At 47.9% G+C, this 15,716-nt stretch overlaps 1 protein-coding gene across 1 annotated transcript in view; it reads right to left on the reverse strand.

Annotated features, from left to right (window-relative positions):
• Positions 1-13,416, reverse strand: part of FAM47E (family with sequence similarity 47 member E) — a 116,508-nt gene extending 103,092 nt beyond the window's left edge. Inside the window, exons 1-2 of the mRNA XM_063919722.1 lie at positions 13,313-13,416; positions 13,088-13,139 (exon numbers count right to left, since the gene is read on the reverse strand). Coding sequence (XP_063775792.1) covers positions 13,088-13,139; positions 13,313-13,340 — 80 coding nt within the window. The 5' untranslated portion in view covers positions 13,341-13,416. The remainder of the gene's footprint in view (positions 1-13,087; positions 13,140-13,312) is intronic.
• Between the last annotated feature and the right edge of the window lie 2,300 nt (positions 13,417-15,716).

The raw sequence follows: 15,716 nt of genomic DNA on the forward strand, positions 1-15,716 counted from the left end.
GCTTTTACAGATTTTAGCTGTGGCAGGCCTGCCACAGAATGTGCAAGCTGAATTGTACTACAAATCCAACGAGCAATAGTCTGCTTAGAAGCAGGAGCACCCAGCATGTTGGGTGCATACAGGATAAACAGCGAGTCAGATTTCCTGACTCCAGCCGTCCTGGAAACATATTTTCAGGGCCCTGACAACATCCAGCAACTTGGATTCCTCCAAGTCCCTAGTAGCCGCAGGCACCACAATAGGTTGGTTCAGGTGAAAACGCTGGAACCACCTTAGGGAGAAACTGAGGACGAGTCCTCAATTCCGCCCTGTCCGAATGGAAAATCAGATAAGGGCTTTTACAGGATAAAGCCGCCAATTCTGACACGCGCCTGGCCCAGGCCAGGGCCAACAGCATGACCACTTTCCATGTGAGATATTTTAACTCCACAGATTTAAGCGGTTCAAACCAATGTGACTTTTGGAACCCAAACTACATTGAGATCCCAAATTGCCACTGGAGGCACAACAGGAGGCTGTATATGCAGTACCCCTTTTACAAACGTCTAAACTTCAGGGACTGAAGCTAGTTCTTTTTTGGAAGAAAATTGACAGGGCCGAAATCTGAACCTTAATGGACCCCAATTTCAGGCCCATAGACACTCCTGTTTGCAGGAATGTAGGAATCGACCCAGTTGAATTTCCTCCGTCGGGCCTTACTGGCCTCGCACTACGCAACATATTTTCGCCAATTGCGGTGATAATGTTTTTGCGGTTACTTCCTTCCTGGCTTTTGATCAGGATAGGGATGACTTCATCCGGAATGCCTTTTTTTTCCCTTCAGGATCCGGTGTTCAACCGCCATGCCGTCAAACGCAGCCGCGGTAAGTCTTGGAACAGACAGGGTCCTTGCTGGAGCAGGTCCCTTCTTAGAGGTAGAGGCCACGGATCCTCCGTGAGCCTCTCTTGAAGTTCCGGTTACCAAGTCCTTCTTGGCCAATCCGGAGCCACGAATATAGTGCTTTCTCCTCTCCATCTTATCAATCTCAGTACCTTGAGTATGAGAGGCAGAGGAGGGAACACATACACTGACTGGTACACCCACGGTGTTACCAGAGCGTCTACAACTATTGCCTGAGGGTCTCTTGACCTGGCGCAATACCTGTCGAGTTTTTTAATCATGTGGACGACTTCTGGGTGAAGTCCCCACTCTCCCGGGTGGAGGTCGTGCTGAGGAAGTCTGCTTCCCAGTTGTCCACTCCCGGAATGAATACTGTTGACAGTGCTATCACATGATTTTCCGCCCAGCGAAGAATCCTTGCAGCTTCTGCCATTGCCCTCCTGCTTCTTGTGCCACCCTGTCTGTTTACGCGGGTGACTGCCATGATGTTGTCCGACTGGATCAACACCGGCTGACCTTGAAGCAGAGGTCTCGCTAAGCTTAAAGCATTGTAAATGGCCCTTAGCTTCAGGATATTTATGTGAAGTGATGTATCCAGGCTTGACCCTAAGCCCTGGATATTCCTTCCCTGTGTGACTGCTCCCCAGCCTCGCAGGCTGGCATCCGTGGTCATCAGGACCCAGTCCTGAATGCCGAATCTGCGGCCCTCTAGAAGATGAGCACTCTGCAACCACCACAGGATGGATACCCTTGTCCTTGGTGACAGGGTTATCCGCTGATGCATCTGAAAATGCGACCCGGACCATTTGTCCAGTAGGTTCCACTGGAAAGTTCTTGCGTGGAATCTAACGAATGGGATTGCTTCGTAGGAAGCCACCATTTTTACCCAGAACCCTTGTGCATTGATGCACTGAGACTTGGTTCGGTTTTAGGAGGTTCCTGATTAGCTCGGATAACTCCCTGGCTTTCTCTTCCGGGAGAAACACCTTTTTTCTGGACTGTGTCCAGGATCATCCCTAGGAAACAGAAGACAAGTCGTCGGAACCAGCTGCGATTTTGGAATATTGAGAATCCAATCGTGCTGCCGCAACACTACCTGAGATAGTGCTACACCGACCTCCAACTGTTCCCTGGATCTTACCCTTATCAGGGAATCGTCCAAGTAAGGGATAACTAAAATTCCCTTCCTTCGAAGGGATATCATTTCGGCCATTACCTTGGTAAAGACCCGGGGTGCCGCGGACCATCCCTACGGCAGCGTCTGAACTGATAGTGACAGTTCTGTACCATAACCTGAGGTACCCTTGGTGAGAAGGGTAAATTTTGACATGAAGGTAAGCATCCTTGATGTCCCGAGACATCATGTAGTCCCCTTCTTCCAGGTTCGCAATCACTGCTCTGAGTGACTCAATCTTGAATTTGAACCTCTGTATGTAAGTGTTCAAAGATTTTAGATTTTAGATTTAGAATCGGTCTCACCGAGCCGTCTGGCTTCGGTACCACAATAGTGTGGAATAATACCCCGTTCCCTGTTGCAGGAGGGGTACCTTGATTATCACCTGCTGGGAATACAGCTTGTGAATGGCTTCCAAAACTGCCTCCCTGTCAGAGGGAGACGTCGGTAAAGCCGACTTTTGGAAACGGCGAGGGGGAGACGTCTCGAATTCCAATATGTACCCCTGAGATATTACCTGAAGGATCCAGGGGTCTACTTGCGAGTGAGCCCACTGCGCACTGAAATTCATTGAGAACGGGCCCCCACCGTGCCTGAGCTTGTAAAGCCCTAGCGTCATACTGAGGGCTTGGCAGAGGCGGGAAAGGGTTTCTGTTCCTGGGAACTGGCTGATCTCTGCAGCCTTTTTCCTCTCCCTCTGTCACGAGCAGAAAAGAGGAACCTTTTGTCCGCTTGCCAACAAAGGACTGCGCCTGATAATACGGCGTCTTATTTTGAGAGGCGACCTGGGGTACAAACGTGGATTTCCCAGCTGTTGCCGTGGCCACCAGGTCTAAAAGACCGACCCCAAATGTCCCCTTTCAAAGGCAATACTTCCAAATGCCGTTTGGAATCCGCATCACCTGACCATTTTACTGGTAGAATTGGACAACGCACTTATACTTGATGCCAGTCGGCAATTATTCCGCTGTGCATCATGCATATATAGAAATGCATCTTTTAAATGCTCTATAGGCAATAATATACTATCCTAATATTTCCAGTCAGGGAATCCGACCATGCCCACCCAGCACCGCACCTCCAGGCTGAGGCGATAGCTGGTCGCAGTATAACACCAGTATGTGTGTAAATACCTTTTTGGATACCCTCCTGCTTTCTATCAGCAGGATCCTTAAGGGCGGCCATCTCATGAGAGGGTAGAGCACTTGTTCTTACAAGCGTGTGAGCGCCTTATCCCCCCTAGGGGGTGTTTCCCAACGCACCCTAACCTCTGGCGGGAAAGGGTATGCAGCCAATACTTTTTAAGAAATTATCAATTGTTATCGGGGGGAAACCCACGCATCATCACACACCTCATTTTATTTCTCAGATTCAGGAAAACTACAGGTAGTTTTTCCCTCACCGAACATAATACCCCTTTTTGGTGGTACTCGTATTATCAAAAATGTATAAAAACATTTGCCATTGTCTCAATCATGTAACGTGTGGCCCTACTGGAAATCACGGTTGTCTCTTCACCGTCGACACAGGAGTCAGTATCCGTGTCGGCGTCTGTATCTGCCATCTGAGGTAACGGACGCTTTAGAGCCCCTGACGGCCTATGAGACGTCTGGACAGGCACAAGCTGAGTAGCCGGCTGTCTCATGTCAACCACTGTTTTTTTATATAGAGCTGACACTGTCACGTAATTTTCAACAGTACATCCACTCAGGTGTCGACCCCCTAGGGGGTGACATCACTGTTACAGACACTCTGCTCCGTCTCCACATCATCGTCGGGCACAGAAATCTAACTGAGGCTTGGAGGAGGGTCATAGGGGGAGGAGCCAGTGCACACCAGTTAGTCCTAAAGCTTTCTTTAGATGTGCCCAGTCTCCTGCGGAGCCGCTATTCCCCATGGTCCTTACGGAGTCCCCAGCATCCACTTAGGACGTTAGAGAAACATCTCTGAAAGCTTCTATAAGAGCCTCTATTCCCTGTGACAGGGCAGCATCCCCCCCTTCTGAATACACCTCACCCTCCTCCATGTCTGACCCCTCAGCGTCAGAGTCAGACTGCAGGATATGGGCCAGAGTTCGCTTTTGTGGACAAATGGCAGGGGACTGAGATGCTTGTTTGGGGACTGAGTCTTTATTCATAATCTCATCCACAGACTGCCTTAAGTATTGCGTCTCTTTCTCATGGTGGGACAGTTTATTAGATATATTGGAAATCATTCCTTTAATGGAATCCAGCCACGCTAGTTCAGCACCGCTAACCTGAGAAGATGCACTACACTGAGTACATAGTAGTGAGCTCCCTGGGGAAAAGGAACACTCTGCCGTACATGAAACACACTCTTTGCCTGACATATTGTAAATGTGACAGCACATAGACACAGGAAAGGTTAAAAGCACAATTAATCAACAAAGACATAGAGATATTTTGGAGACAGCACACAGCGCCCTTATTGCTAATGCCAAGCTTAGCCGGATCTCAGACTAAGAACCCAGATTGGGGATTTAGTACACTAATAATCGCTCCTCCCCTTCTATGACCCCCTGGCACTGCTGAGGTAATTGCAGTCTTCCCGCTTTTTTTATATTGGCTGAGGTAATTTTGTGCTTAAAATGGAGCCAGATCCATTTTAAGGCTTTGTTTGCCAGTGTGGGTACTGTGTACAGTGTACTGAGACTCAGTTGTGTACTGAGTCTGGAGACGCAATCCCCCCCGGTGAGAAGCCGTGCGCCTCCGTACCCTCATTCCGCCATAATGGCCGGCGACCCGCTAACCGGGACGCTGGCTAGTACTCACCACTCTTCTTTCTTCTGGCTCTGTTAGGGGTGACGGCGTGTTGCGCGAATGTAAGCTCGCCGTGGTGGGGCTTGCGAATAGTTCCCTCAGGAGCTAGTGTCCTGTCAGCGGGGAACGGGACATTAACCCTTCAAGAGGTTGGGCCTTCCTCCCCTAACAAACAGAAAAATAAATGCAGAAAACTCTTCAGGCGCTTTCATAAGCATGACCGGCTCCTCCGAGTCTGCTAGGAGGGGCATAGAGGGAGGAACCAGCCCACAATATCAAATTCTTAAAGTGCCCATGGCTCCTAGTGGACCCGTCTATACCCCTGGTACTAAATGGAACCCTAGTATCCTCTTGGACGTTAGAGAAAATAAGAATTTACTCACCGGTAATTCTATTTCTCGTAGTCCGTAGTGGATGCTGGGACTCCGTAAGGACCATGGGGAATAGCGGCTCCGCAGGAGACTGGGCACAACTAAAAGAAAGCTTTTGGTCTAACTGGTGTGCACTGGCTCCTCCCTCTATGACCCTCCTCCAGACTTCAGTTAGGATACTGTGCCCGGAAGAGCTGACACAATAAGGAAGGATTTTGAATCCCGGGTAAGACTCATACCAGCCACACCAATCACACCGTATAACTCATGATACAATACCCAGTTAACAGTATGACAACAACTGAGCCTCTCAACAGATGGCTCAACAATAACCCTTTAGTTAAACAATAACTATATACAAGTATTGCAGACAATCCGCACTTGGGATGGGCGCCCAGCATCCACTACGGACTACGAGAAATAGAATTACCGGTGAGTAAATTCTTATTTTCTCTGACGTCCTAACTGGATGCTGGGACTCCGTAAGGACCATGGGGATTATACCAAAGCTCCCAAACGGGCGGGAGAGTGCGGATGACTCTGCAGCACCGAATGGGCAAACTCTAGGTCCTCCTCAGCCAGGGTGTCAAACTTGTAGAATTTAGCAAATGTGTTTGACCCCGACCAAGTAGCTGCTCGGCAAAGTTGGAGAGCCGAGATCCCTCTGGCAGCCGCCCAAGAAGAGCCCACCTTCCTCGTGGAATGGGCTTTCACTGATTTAGGATGCGGCAGTCCAGCCGCAGAATGTGCTAGATGAATCGTACTACAGATCCAACGAGCAATAGTCTGCTTTGAAGCAGGTGCACCCAACTTGTGGGGCGCAAACAGGATAAATAGCGAGTCAGTCTTTCTGACTCCAGCTGTCCTGGAAACATAAATTCTCAGGGCCCTGACTACGTCCAACAACTTGGAAGCCTCCAAGTCTTTAGTAGCCGCAGGCACCACGATAGGTTGGTTCAGATGAAAAGCTGATACTACCTTAGGGAGAAACTGGGGACGAGTCCTCAATTCTGCCCTATCCATATGGAAAATCAGATAAGGGCTTTTACATGACAAAGCCGCCAATTCAGATACACGCCTGGCCGAAGCCAAGGCCAACAACATGACCACTTTCCACGTGAGATATTTCAATTCCACGGTTTTAAGTGGCTCAAACCAATGTGACGTTAGGAAATCCAACACCACGTTGAGATCCCAAGGTGCCACTAGAGGCACAAAAGGGGGCTGAATATGCAGCACTCCCTTAACAAAAGTCTGAACTTCAGGCAGTGAAGCCAGTTCTCTCTGGAAGAAAATCGATAGAGCCGAAATCTGGACCTTAATGGAACCCAGTTTTAGGCCCATAGTCACCCCTGACTGTAGGAAGTGCAGAAAACGGCCCAGCTGAAATTCTTCCGTTGGGGCCTTCCTGGCCTCACACCACGCAACATATTTTCGCCAAATGCGGTGATAATGGTTTGCGGTCACTTCTTTCCTAGCTTTAATCAGCGTAAGAATTACTTCCTCCGGAATGCCCTTTTCCTTCAGGATCCGGTGTTCAACCGCCATGCCGTCAAACACAGCCGCGGTAAGTCTTGGAACAGACAGGGCCCCTGCTGCAGCAGGTCCTGTCTGAGCGGCAGAGGCCATGGGTCCTCTGAGATCATTTCTTGAAGTTCCGGGTACCAAGCTCTTCTTGGCCAATCCGGAACAATGAGTATAGTTCTTACTCCTCTTCTCCTTATTATCCTCAGTACCTTTGGTATAAGAGGAAGAGGAGGGAACACATAAACCGACCGGTACACCCACGGTGTCACTAGAGCGTCCACAGCTATCGCCTGAGGGTCTCTTGACCTGGCGCAATATATTTCTAGCTTTTTGTTTAGGCGGGACGCCATCATGTCCACCTGTGGCCTTTCCCAACGGTTTACAATCAGTAGGAAGACTTCTGGATGAAGTCCCCACTCTCCCGGGTGGAGGTCGTGCCTGCTGAGGAAGTCTGCTTCCCAGTTGTCCACTCCCGGAATTAACACTGCTGACAGTGCTAACACGTGATTTTCCGCCCATCGGAGAATCCTTGTGGCTTCTGCCATCGCCGTCCTGCTTCTTGTGCCGCCCTGTCGGTTTACATGGGCGACTGCCGTGATGTTGTCTGACTGGATCAGTACCGGCTGGTTTTGAAGCAGGGGTTTTGCCTGACTTAGGGCATTGAAAATGGCACTCAGTTCTAGAATATTTATGTGTAGGGAAGTCTCCTGACTCGACCATAGTCCTTGGAAGTTTCTTCCCTGTGTGACTGCCCCCCAGCCTCGAAGACTGGCATCCGTGGTCACCAGGACCCAGTCCTGTATGCCGAATCTGCGGCCCTCTTGAAGATGAGCACTTTGCAGCCACCACAGCAGAGACACCCTGGTCCTTGGAGACAGGGTTATCAGCCGATGCATCTGAAGATGCGATCCGGACCACTTGTCCAACAGGTCCCACTGAAAGGTTCTTGCATGGAACCTGCCGAATGGAATTGCTTCGTAGGAAGCTACCATCTTTCCCAGGATCCGCGTGCAGTGATGCACCGACACCTGTTTTGGTTTTAGGAGGCCTCTGACTAGAGATGACAGCTCCTTGGCCTTCTCCTCCGGGAGAAACACTTTTTTCTGTTCTGTGTCTAGAACCATTCCCAGGAACAGTAGACGTGTCGTAGGGACCAGCTGTGACTTCGGAATATTTAGAATCCAGCCGTGCTGTTGTAGCACCTCCCGAGATAGTGCTACCCCGACCAACAACTGCTCCCTGGACCTCGCCTTTATCAGGAGATCGTCCAAGTACGGGATAATTAAAACTCCCTTTTTTCGAAGGAGTATCATCATTTCGGCCATTACCTTGGTAAATACCCTCGGAGCCGTGGATAGACCAAACGGCAACGTCTGGAATTGGTAATGACAATTCTGTACCACAAATCTGAGGTACTCCTGGTGAGGATGGTAAATGGGGACATGCAGGTAAGCATCCTTGATGTCCAGTGATACCATGTAATCCCCCTCGTCCAGGCTTGCAATAACCGCCCTTAGCGATTCCATCTTGAACTTGAATTTTTTTATATATGTGTTCAAGGATTTCAAATTTAAAATGGGTCTCACCGAACCGTCCGGTTTCGGTACCACAAACATTGTGGAATAGTAGCCCCGTCCTTGTTGAAGTAGGGGCACCTTGACTATCACCTGCTGGGAATACAGCTTGTGAATTGTCTCTAGCACTGCCTCCCTGCCTGAGGGAGTTGTTGGCAAGGCAGATTTTAGGAAACGGCGGGGGGGAGACGTCTCGAATTCCAGCTTGTACCCCTGAGATACTACTTGAAGGATCCAGGGATTCACCCGTGAGTGAGCCCACTGATTGCTGAAGTTTTTGAGATGGGCCCCCACCGTACCTGGCTCCGCCTGTGGAGCCCCAGCGTCATGCGGTGGACTTGGAGGAAGCGGGGGAGGACTTTTGCTCCTGGGAACTGGCTGTCTGCTGCAGCTTCTTCCCTCTACCTCTGCCTCTGGGCAGAAAGGACGCGCCTTTAACCCGCTTGCCCTTATGGGGCCGAAAGGACTGTACCTGATAATACAGTGCTTTCTTTGGCTGTGAGGGAACATGGGGTAAAAATGCAGACTTCCCAGCTGTTGCTGTGGAAACGAGGTCCGAGAGACCATCCCCGAACAACTCCTCACCCTTATAAGGCAAAACTTCCATGTGCCTTTTAGAATCTGCATCACCTGTCCACTGCCGAGTCCATAACCCTCTCCTGGCAGTAATGGACGTTGTACTTATTTTAGATGCCAGCCGGCAAATATCCCTCTGTGCATCTCTCATGTATAAGACTGCGTCTTTAATATGCTCTACGGTTAGCAATATAGTGTCCCTGTCTAGGGTATCAATATTTTCCGACAGGGAATCTGACCACGCAGCTGCAGCACTGCACATCCATGCTGAAGCAATAGCTGGTCTCAGTATAATACCTGTGTGTGTATACACAGACTTCAGGATAGCCTCCTGCTTTCTATCAGCAGGTTCCTTTAGGGCGGCCGTATCCGGAGACGGTAGTGCCACCTTCTTTGACAAGCGTGTGAGCGCTTTATCCACCCTAGGGGATGTTTCCCAACGTGACCTATCCTCTGGCGGGAAAGGGTACGCCATTAGTAACCTTTTAGAAATTACCAGTTTCTTATCAGGGGAAGCCCACGCTTCTTCACACACTTCATTTAATTCCTCAGATGGAGGAAAAACTACTGGCAGTTTTTTCTCTCCAAACATAATACCCTTTTTTGTGGTACCTGGGGTAACATCAGAAATATGCAACACATTTTTCATTGCCTCAATCATGTAACGTGTGGCCCTATTGGAAGTTACATTAGTCTCATCGTCGTCGACACTGGAGTCAGTATCCGTGTCGACATCTGTGTCTGCCATCTGAGGTAGCGGGCGTTTTAGAGCCCCTGATGGCTTTTGAGACGCCTGGGCAGGCACAGGCTGAGAAGCCGGCTGTCCCATATTTGGTATGTCGTCAAACCTTTTATGTAAGGAGTCGACACTGTCACGTAATTCCTTCCACATAACCATCCACTCAGGTGTCGGCCCCGCAGGGCGTGACATCACATTTATAGGCATCTGCTCCGCCTCCACATAAGCCTCCTCATCAAACATGTCGACACAGCCGTACCGACACACCGCACACACACCGGGAATGCTCTGACAGAGGACAGGACCCCACAAAGCCCTTTGGGGAGACAGAGAGAGAGTTTGCCAGCACACACCAGAGCGCTATATAACACAGGGATTAACACTATAACTGAATGTTTTCCCTTATAGCTGCTTATATATGTATATTGCTGCGCCTAAATTTAGTGCCCCCCCCCCCTCTCTTTTTTACCCTTTTGAAGCTTGAAACTGCAGGGGAGAGCCAGGGAGCGATCCTTCCAGCGGAGCTGTGAGGGAAAAATGGCGCCAGTGTGCTGAGGGAGATAGCCCCGCCCCTTTTTCAGTGGACCTTTCTCCCGCTTTTTTTATGGATTCTGGCAGGGGTATTTATCACATATATAGCCTCTGGGACTATATATTGTGATTTTTTGCCAGCCAAGGTATGAATATTGACAGCAAAAAGGATTAGAAGAGTCGTCCCGTGCGCAAAACAGCTGCTAGTCAGTGTGACACTTCTAGAGGTATCCCTTTTAACCTCCACCAAAAACAACAATAACAAACAAAAAATTAAAGTAAACACTTAACCAGCGCTTTTCCAGTATTCCATAGGATGGTTCATTCGCATTAACCCTTTCCGTTTAGGGTGTTCAAGGTATGCAAAAAGAAAGAATAGAAGGTATATAGTGTAACACTGTTTTAATTAACACAAATAAACAGACATCAAATGAACTGATTCTATATTGAATCATGAGATACAGTATAAGGCATAAAAAGTTCCTTTAAAAGGAGGTAGGCTTTCCCGTTACTAGTTAACAGCGGTTAATTACCAGATCGAATTGAACTGAGTTTTAAACAGTTCAAAACACGCTCAGAACATAGGATCACACGGTATCTCTCCTCACGGATCGTCAGAGCTTTCAGCAATGTTCCTGTATGTCACAGATCGGATCGCCTCCTCCTCCTCCACCTAGAGGAGGAGGCGATCCGATCTGTGACATACAGGAACATTGCTGAAAGCTCTGACGATCCGTGAGGAGAGATACCGTGTGATCCTATGTTCTGAGCGTGTTTTGAACTGTTTAAAACTCAGTTAAATTCGATCTGGTAATTATCCGCTGTTAACTAGTAACGGGAAAGCCTACATCCTTTTAAAGGAACTTTTTATGCCTTATACTGTATCTCATGATTCAATATAGAATCAGTTCATTTGATGTCTGTTTATTTGTGTTAATTAAAACAGTGTTACACTATATACCTTCTATTCTTTCTTTTTGCATACCTTGTACACCCTAAACGGAAAGGGTTAATGCGAATGAACCATCCTATGGAATACTGGAAAAGCGCTGGTTAAGTGTTTACTTCAATTTTTTGTTTGTTAAGGTATGAATATTGCTGCTCAGGGCGCCCCCCCCCCCAGCGCCCTGAACCCATCAGTGACCGGAGTGTGAGGTGTGCATGAGGAGCAATGGCGCACAGCTGCAGTGCTGTGCGCTACCTTGTTGAAGACCGAAGTCTTCTGCCGCCGATTTCCAGGACCATCTTCATGCTTCTGGCTCTGTAAGGGGGACGGCGGCGTGGCTCCGGGACCGAACGATCGACGTCGGGTCCTGTGTTCGATCCCTCTGGAGCTAATGGTGTCCAGTAGCCTAAGAAGCCCAAACTATCTCCAGTCAGGTAGGTTCGCTTCTTCTCCCCTTAGTCCCTCGTAGCAGTGAGTCTGTTGCCAGCAGATCTCACTGAAAATAAAAAACCTAAAATATACTTTCTTTTCTAGGAGCTCAGGAGAGCCCCTAGTGTGCATCCAGCTCAGCCGGGCACAAGATTCTAACTGAAGTCTGGAGGAGGGTCATAGAGGGAGGAGCCAGTGCACACCAGTTAGACCAAAAGCTTTCTTTTAGTTGTGCCCAGTCTCCTGCGGAGCCGCTATTCCCCATGGTCCTTACGGAGTCCCAGCATCCACTTAGGATGTCAGAGAAAAGCAATTTGCTGTTTTATTCCCTACAATTTACACTTTCTACTGTCATATACACACAAGATTTACATTTCCCTAACGCTGTGCCTGAGACACATTACATGCTGACATCTTGTCGCACATAGGAGGTCAGTACAAGTGCTAGAGTTGGTGTACTGTAAGGATAGGATAACACAAAATGAATCCCATACTAACCACAGGACAGACACATATTCACGTGTTTGGAAGTGGATCACTGGCAGGTGCTCAACCCTTGGTGCCAAATATGAACTGATGATGATCCATGCCAAGTTCTGATTGGCTGAACGTGAATCCTTCCAATTTATGCTAATACTATAGTAATGTAAGTATTGTAATCTACAGAGCCGGTCTTAGGCATAGGCAAACTAGGCAAATGCCTAGGGCATTTGGTATGCTTAGGGGCACCAGCAGCTTCTGCTGATTAAAATGATATGCAGCATGCCTATATTCTGTGTGTGACTGCGGCTGTATCTGCATACGAAATACTACATTGCAGTGTATTCCTGGAAATCACTGTAATGTAGCATTTCATATGCAGATACAGCCGCAGTCGCACACATAATATAGGCATGCTGCATATTATTTTAAACAGCAGAAGCTGCTTGTGCATCCTAGCCACATAGTAATGCAGATAAGATGCATTTTCAGAAACAAAAGGCGCCAGACGTTAGCAGAGCTGCCAGATGACTCATGCCAGGCATCTCCTGCAGAAATAGTGGCGGTGCTAGGGGGCACCAGCCAATATCTTACCTATGGCATCATAATGGTTAGGGCAGACTCTGGTAATCTATTTACTTTAATCAGAATGGAGCATCACTGCATTTGTTAAATCATAAGCTGACCTGTAAAGGAAACCACAGTAAAGGAGGCCAGATACACAGTGTGACCCAAATGCACTACTTAACGCGTGGCCGCATGTGCAATTTGAACCCTGCTGTCTGTGTCCAGATAGCAGATGTCCCAGGCCCCATACAATATACAGCAGGTCAGCATCTGCTCCCCCTCCCCCATACTATAAATCTATTAGCTTCAGCAGCAGGACTGGAGTTCTGTAATAGCTGCATTACACATACCGCACACCACCTGCTCTCTGCCAGAAAATAATTATAACTTCTCCCGGATCACGATAGAACACAGGTGCATTTTTTTTTGTTTTATTATCATTTAATGTTTTAATTTTATGTTACAGGACATCAAACTAGTATCAGCAACACATATAACTGTATATGAGCTTACCATGGGTGTCGCGGCTGTGAATCAGTTCTCCATCCATCCAGCGCAGACATCACTGATAGGACACAATGGAATATAGAATATATTTCTTATGTATTTGAATGTAAAAATCTCATAAACATACTTGTACATATACATATATGTACAGGCTACAGAAGACAGTACACAAGGGCTGTATTATAGCTTTCCAATAAAAGCTAATGTATTATATATGAGTATTTCGGATACATTTCTCAGCCAGCAGTATGTGTCTCATGTATTCGTTTCCCCGTTGGTTTCCATGACGATCCTCAGCTTCCTTAGCAACCGCTGGCGCTTCCTGATGACGTATAGAACGCTAGTCGCCTATCAGATGATAGGGATATACTGCTGTATAAAAAGTTAAACTTGTCACGGGGCTTCGTTTTATGGACGCGATTTCATTCACTCGTGTGCGAAGGGCACCACCTATTGGCCATATATAGAAAAGGGAAACAAAATTTCATACGATCTTTTCTAACTGGCACCAGTCGGGCTACCTTTTTCTATATAGAATGTCAATGTTACGTAATCTACCAAAATTTTGTTGTTCCTTACCAGGAGAAATCTAGGAGGAGAGATGACCACACTCTTCTGGTGGTCTATGGGACTCCACGAAAATGTTCATCAATCCTGTACAATCTGGATATATGCTAAGGGTCTGATTCAGAGTTGGACGGTAATTAATTTTTTGGGGTTTTCTCATACGTCCTAGAGGACGCTGGGGACGACATCAAGACTATGGGGTATAGATGGAATCCGCAGGAGACATGGGCACTCTAAAGACTTTTCATCCTTTAGAATGTAAGCTCTCACGAGCAGGGCCCTCTTCCCTCATGTGCTTACCCTTTTCTTACTTTAATAATCTTCAGCTGCACCAAATCCAGCAGTCTTCTGCCACCTGATACTTATTCCAGTGTCATCTGCTGATGTAGCTACGTTTATTTACCCTGTACTTGTCCGATATTGTCGTCAACTGTAAATTGCTGTTTTCCTGTTTGATTATTTGTTCATGTACTCTGTAATTGGGCGCTGCGGAACCCTTGTGGCGCCATATAAATAAAGGATAATAATAATAATAATAATAATAATAATAGGGTGTGAACTGGCTCCTCCCTCTATGCCCATCCTCCAGACCTCAGTTTTAGAAATGTGCCCAGGCAGACTGGATGCACTCTGAGGAGCTCTACTGAGTTTCTCTGAAAAGACTTATGTTAGGTTTTTTATTTTCAGGGAGATCTGCTGGCACCAGACTCCCTGCTTCGTGGGACTGAGGGGGCAGAAGCAGAACCAACTTCCTAAAGAGTTTCATGGCTCTGCTTCTAGCTGACAGGACACCATTAGCTCCTGAAGGGTACAGAACGCTAGCCGTGTCTAGATGCTCACTCCCACAGCACGCCATTACCCCCCTCGCAGAGCCAGAAGTCAGAAGATAGGTGAGTATGAGAAGAATGATCTTCAATCAAGTAAGTGACGGCTGAGGTGCGGCGCGGCTGGCGGGAGCGCAGCGCGCCATTGCTGCCCACACACACACAGACACTGCAGGGTGCAGGGCATGGGGAGGGGCGCCCTGGGCAGCAAGAAAAATACCTTAAACTGGCTAAAAGGGGGCATAAGATGCCGCTGGCACAGCCCTACCCCCGCCATTATAAATATTATGTAGTATACTGAGTGTAAGGACGCGCCATTGCGGGGGCGGAGCTTCTTCCTCAGGCAGCCAGCACACTGCTCGGCGCCATTTTCTCTTTCTACTCATGCTGCAGAGAACACGCTGGTCCTCTCCTCCACTTCTGACAAGTACAGGGTGCTTTTAAGGGGGGGCACAAAGCGATTGTGGTGCATTTGATAGTGTATATTACTATTTAAAAGTGCTGTTGGGCTGTGGACATACTGTGTTCACAGGCAATACTGGTGCTGGGATTGTGAACTGGCTGCTCCTATCCTGTGTCCCTCTGACAGATTTTACTGTGGGTCTGTCCCCAAAATAATTCCCAGTGTGTCTGTGAGTGTGCTGTACACGTGTGAGGCATGTCTGAGGCAGGGAGTTCCTCCCCAGAGGAAGCCATTTTAGGGACACAGAGTTGTAATGTGGTGGCGCTACCGGCACACCAAGAGCCTGCATGGGTGAAAGAGATACGTGACAGTATGCATCTGATTAACCGTAGATTAGATAAGTCTGAATCTAAGGCTGCATGCTGGGGAAAATCTGTGGAAGATGTGATTTTTCAGGATGCTGTTATTCCTTATGCGGGCGGCCCCTCTGGGTCACATAAGAGACCATTTGCAAATGTTGTAAACACTGATACCGACACGGATTCTGATTCTTGTGTGACGATAGTGAATCCAGAGGGATAGATCATAAATTGGCAAAAAGTATACAATATATGATTGTGGCTATAAGGGACGTGTTTGAGGTTACAGAAACCACTCCTGTACCTCAGGAGAAGGCTTATGTATGTAAGGAAAAGAAATCCAAAGTCACGTTCCCTCCTTCACACAAACTAAATGCTCTGTTTGAAGGGATGTGGGTGAATCCTGATAAAAAATTTCGTATTCCCAGAAGGATTCACATAGCTTACCCTTTCCCGGCTGAGGACAGAAAAAAATGGGAGTC

Source organism: Pseudophryne corroboree, chromosome 1 (assembly GCF_028390025.1).
Source record: "Pseudophryne corroboree isolate aPseCor3 chromosome 1, aPseCor3.hap2, whole genome shotgun sequence".
Taxonomy (NCBI): Eukaryota; Metazoa; Chordata; class Amphibia; order Anura; family Myobatrachidae; genus Pseudophryne; species Pseudophryne corroboree.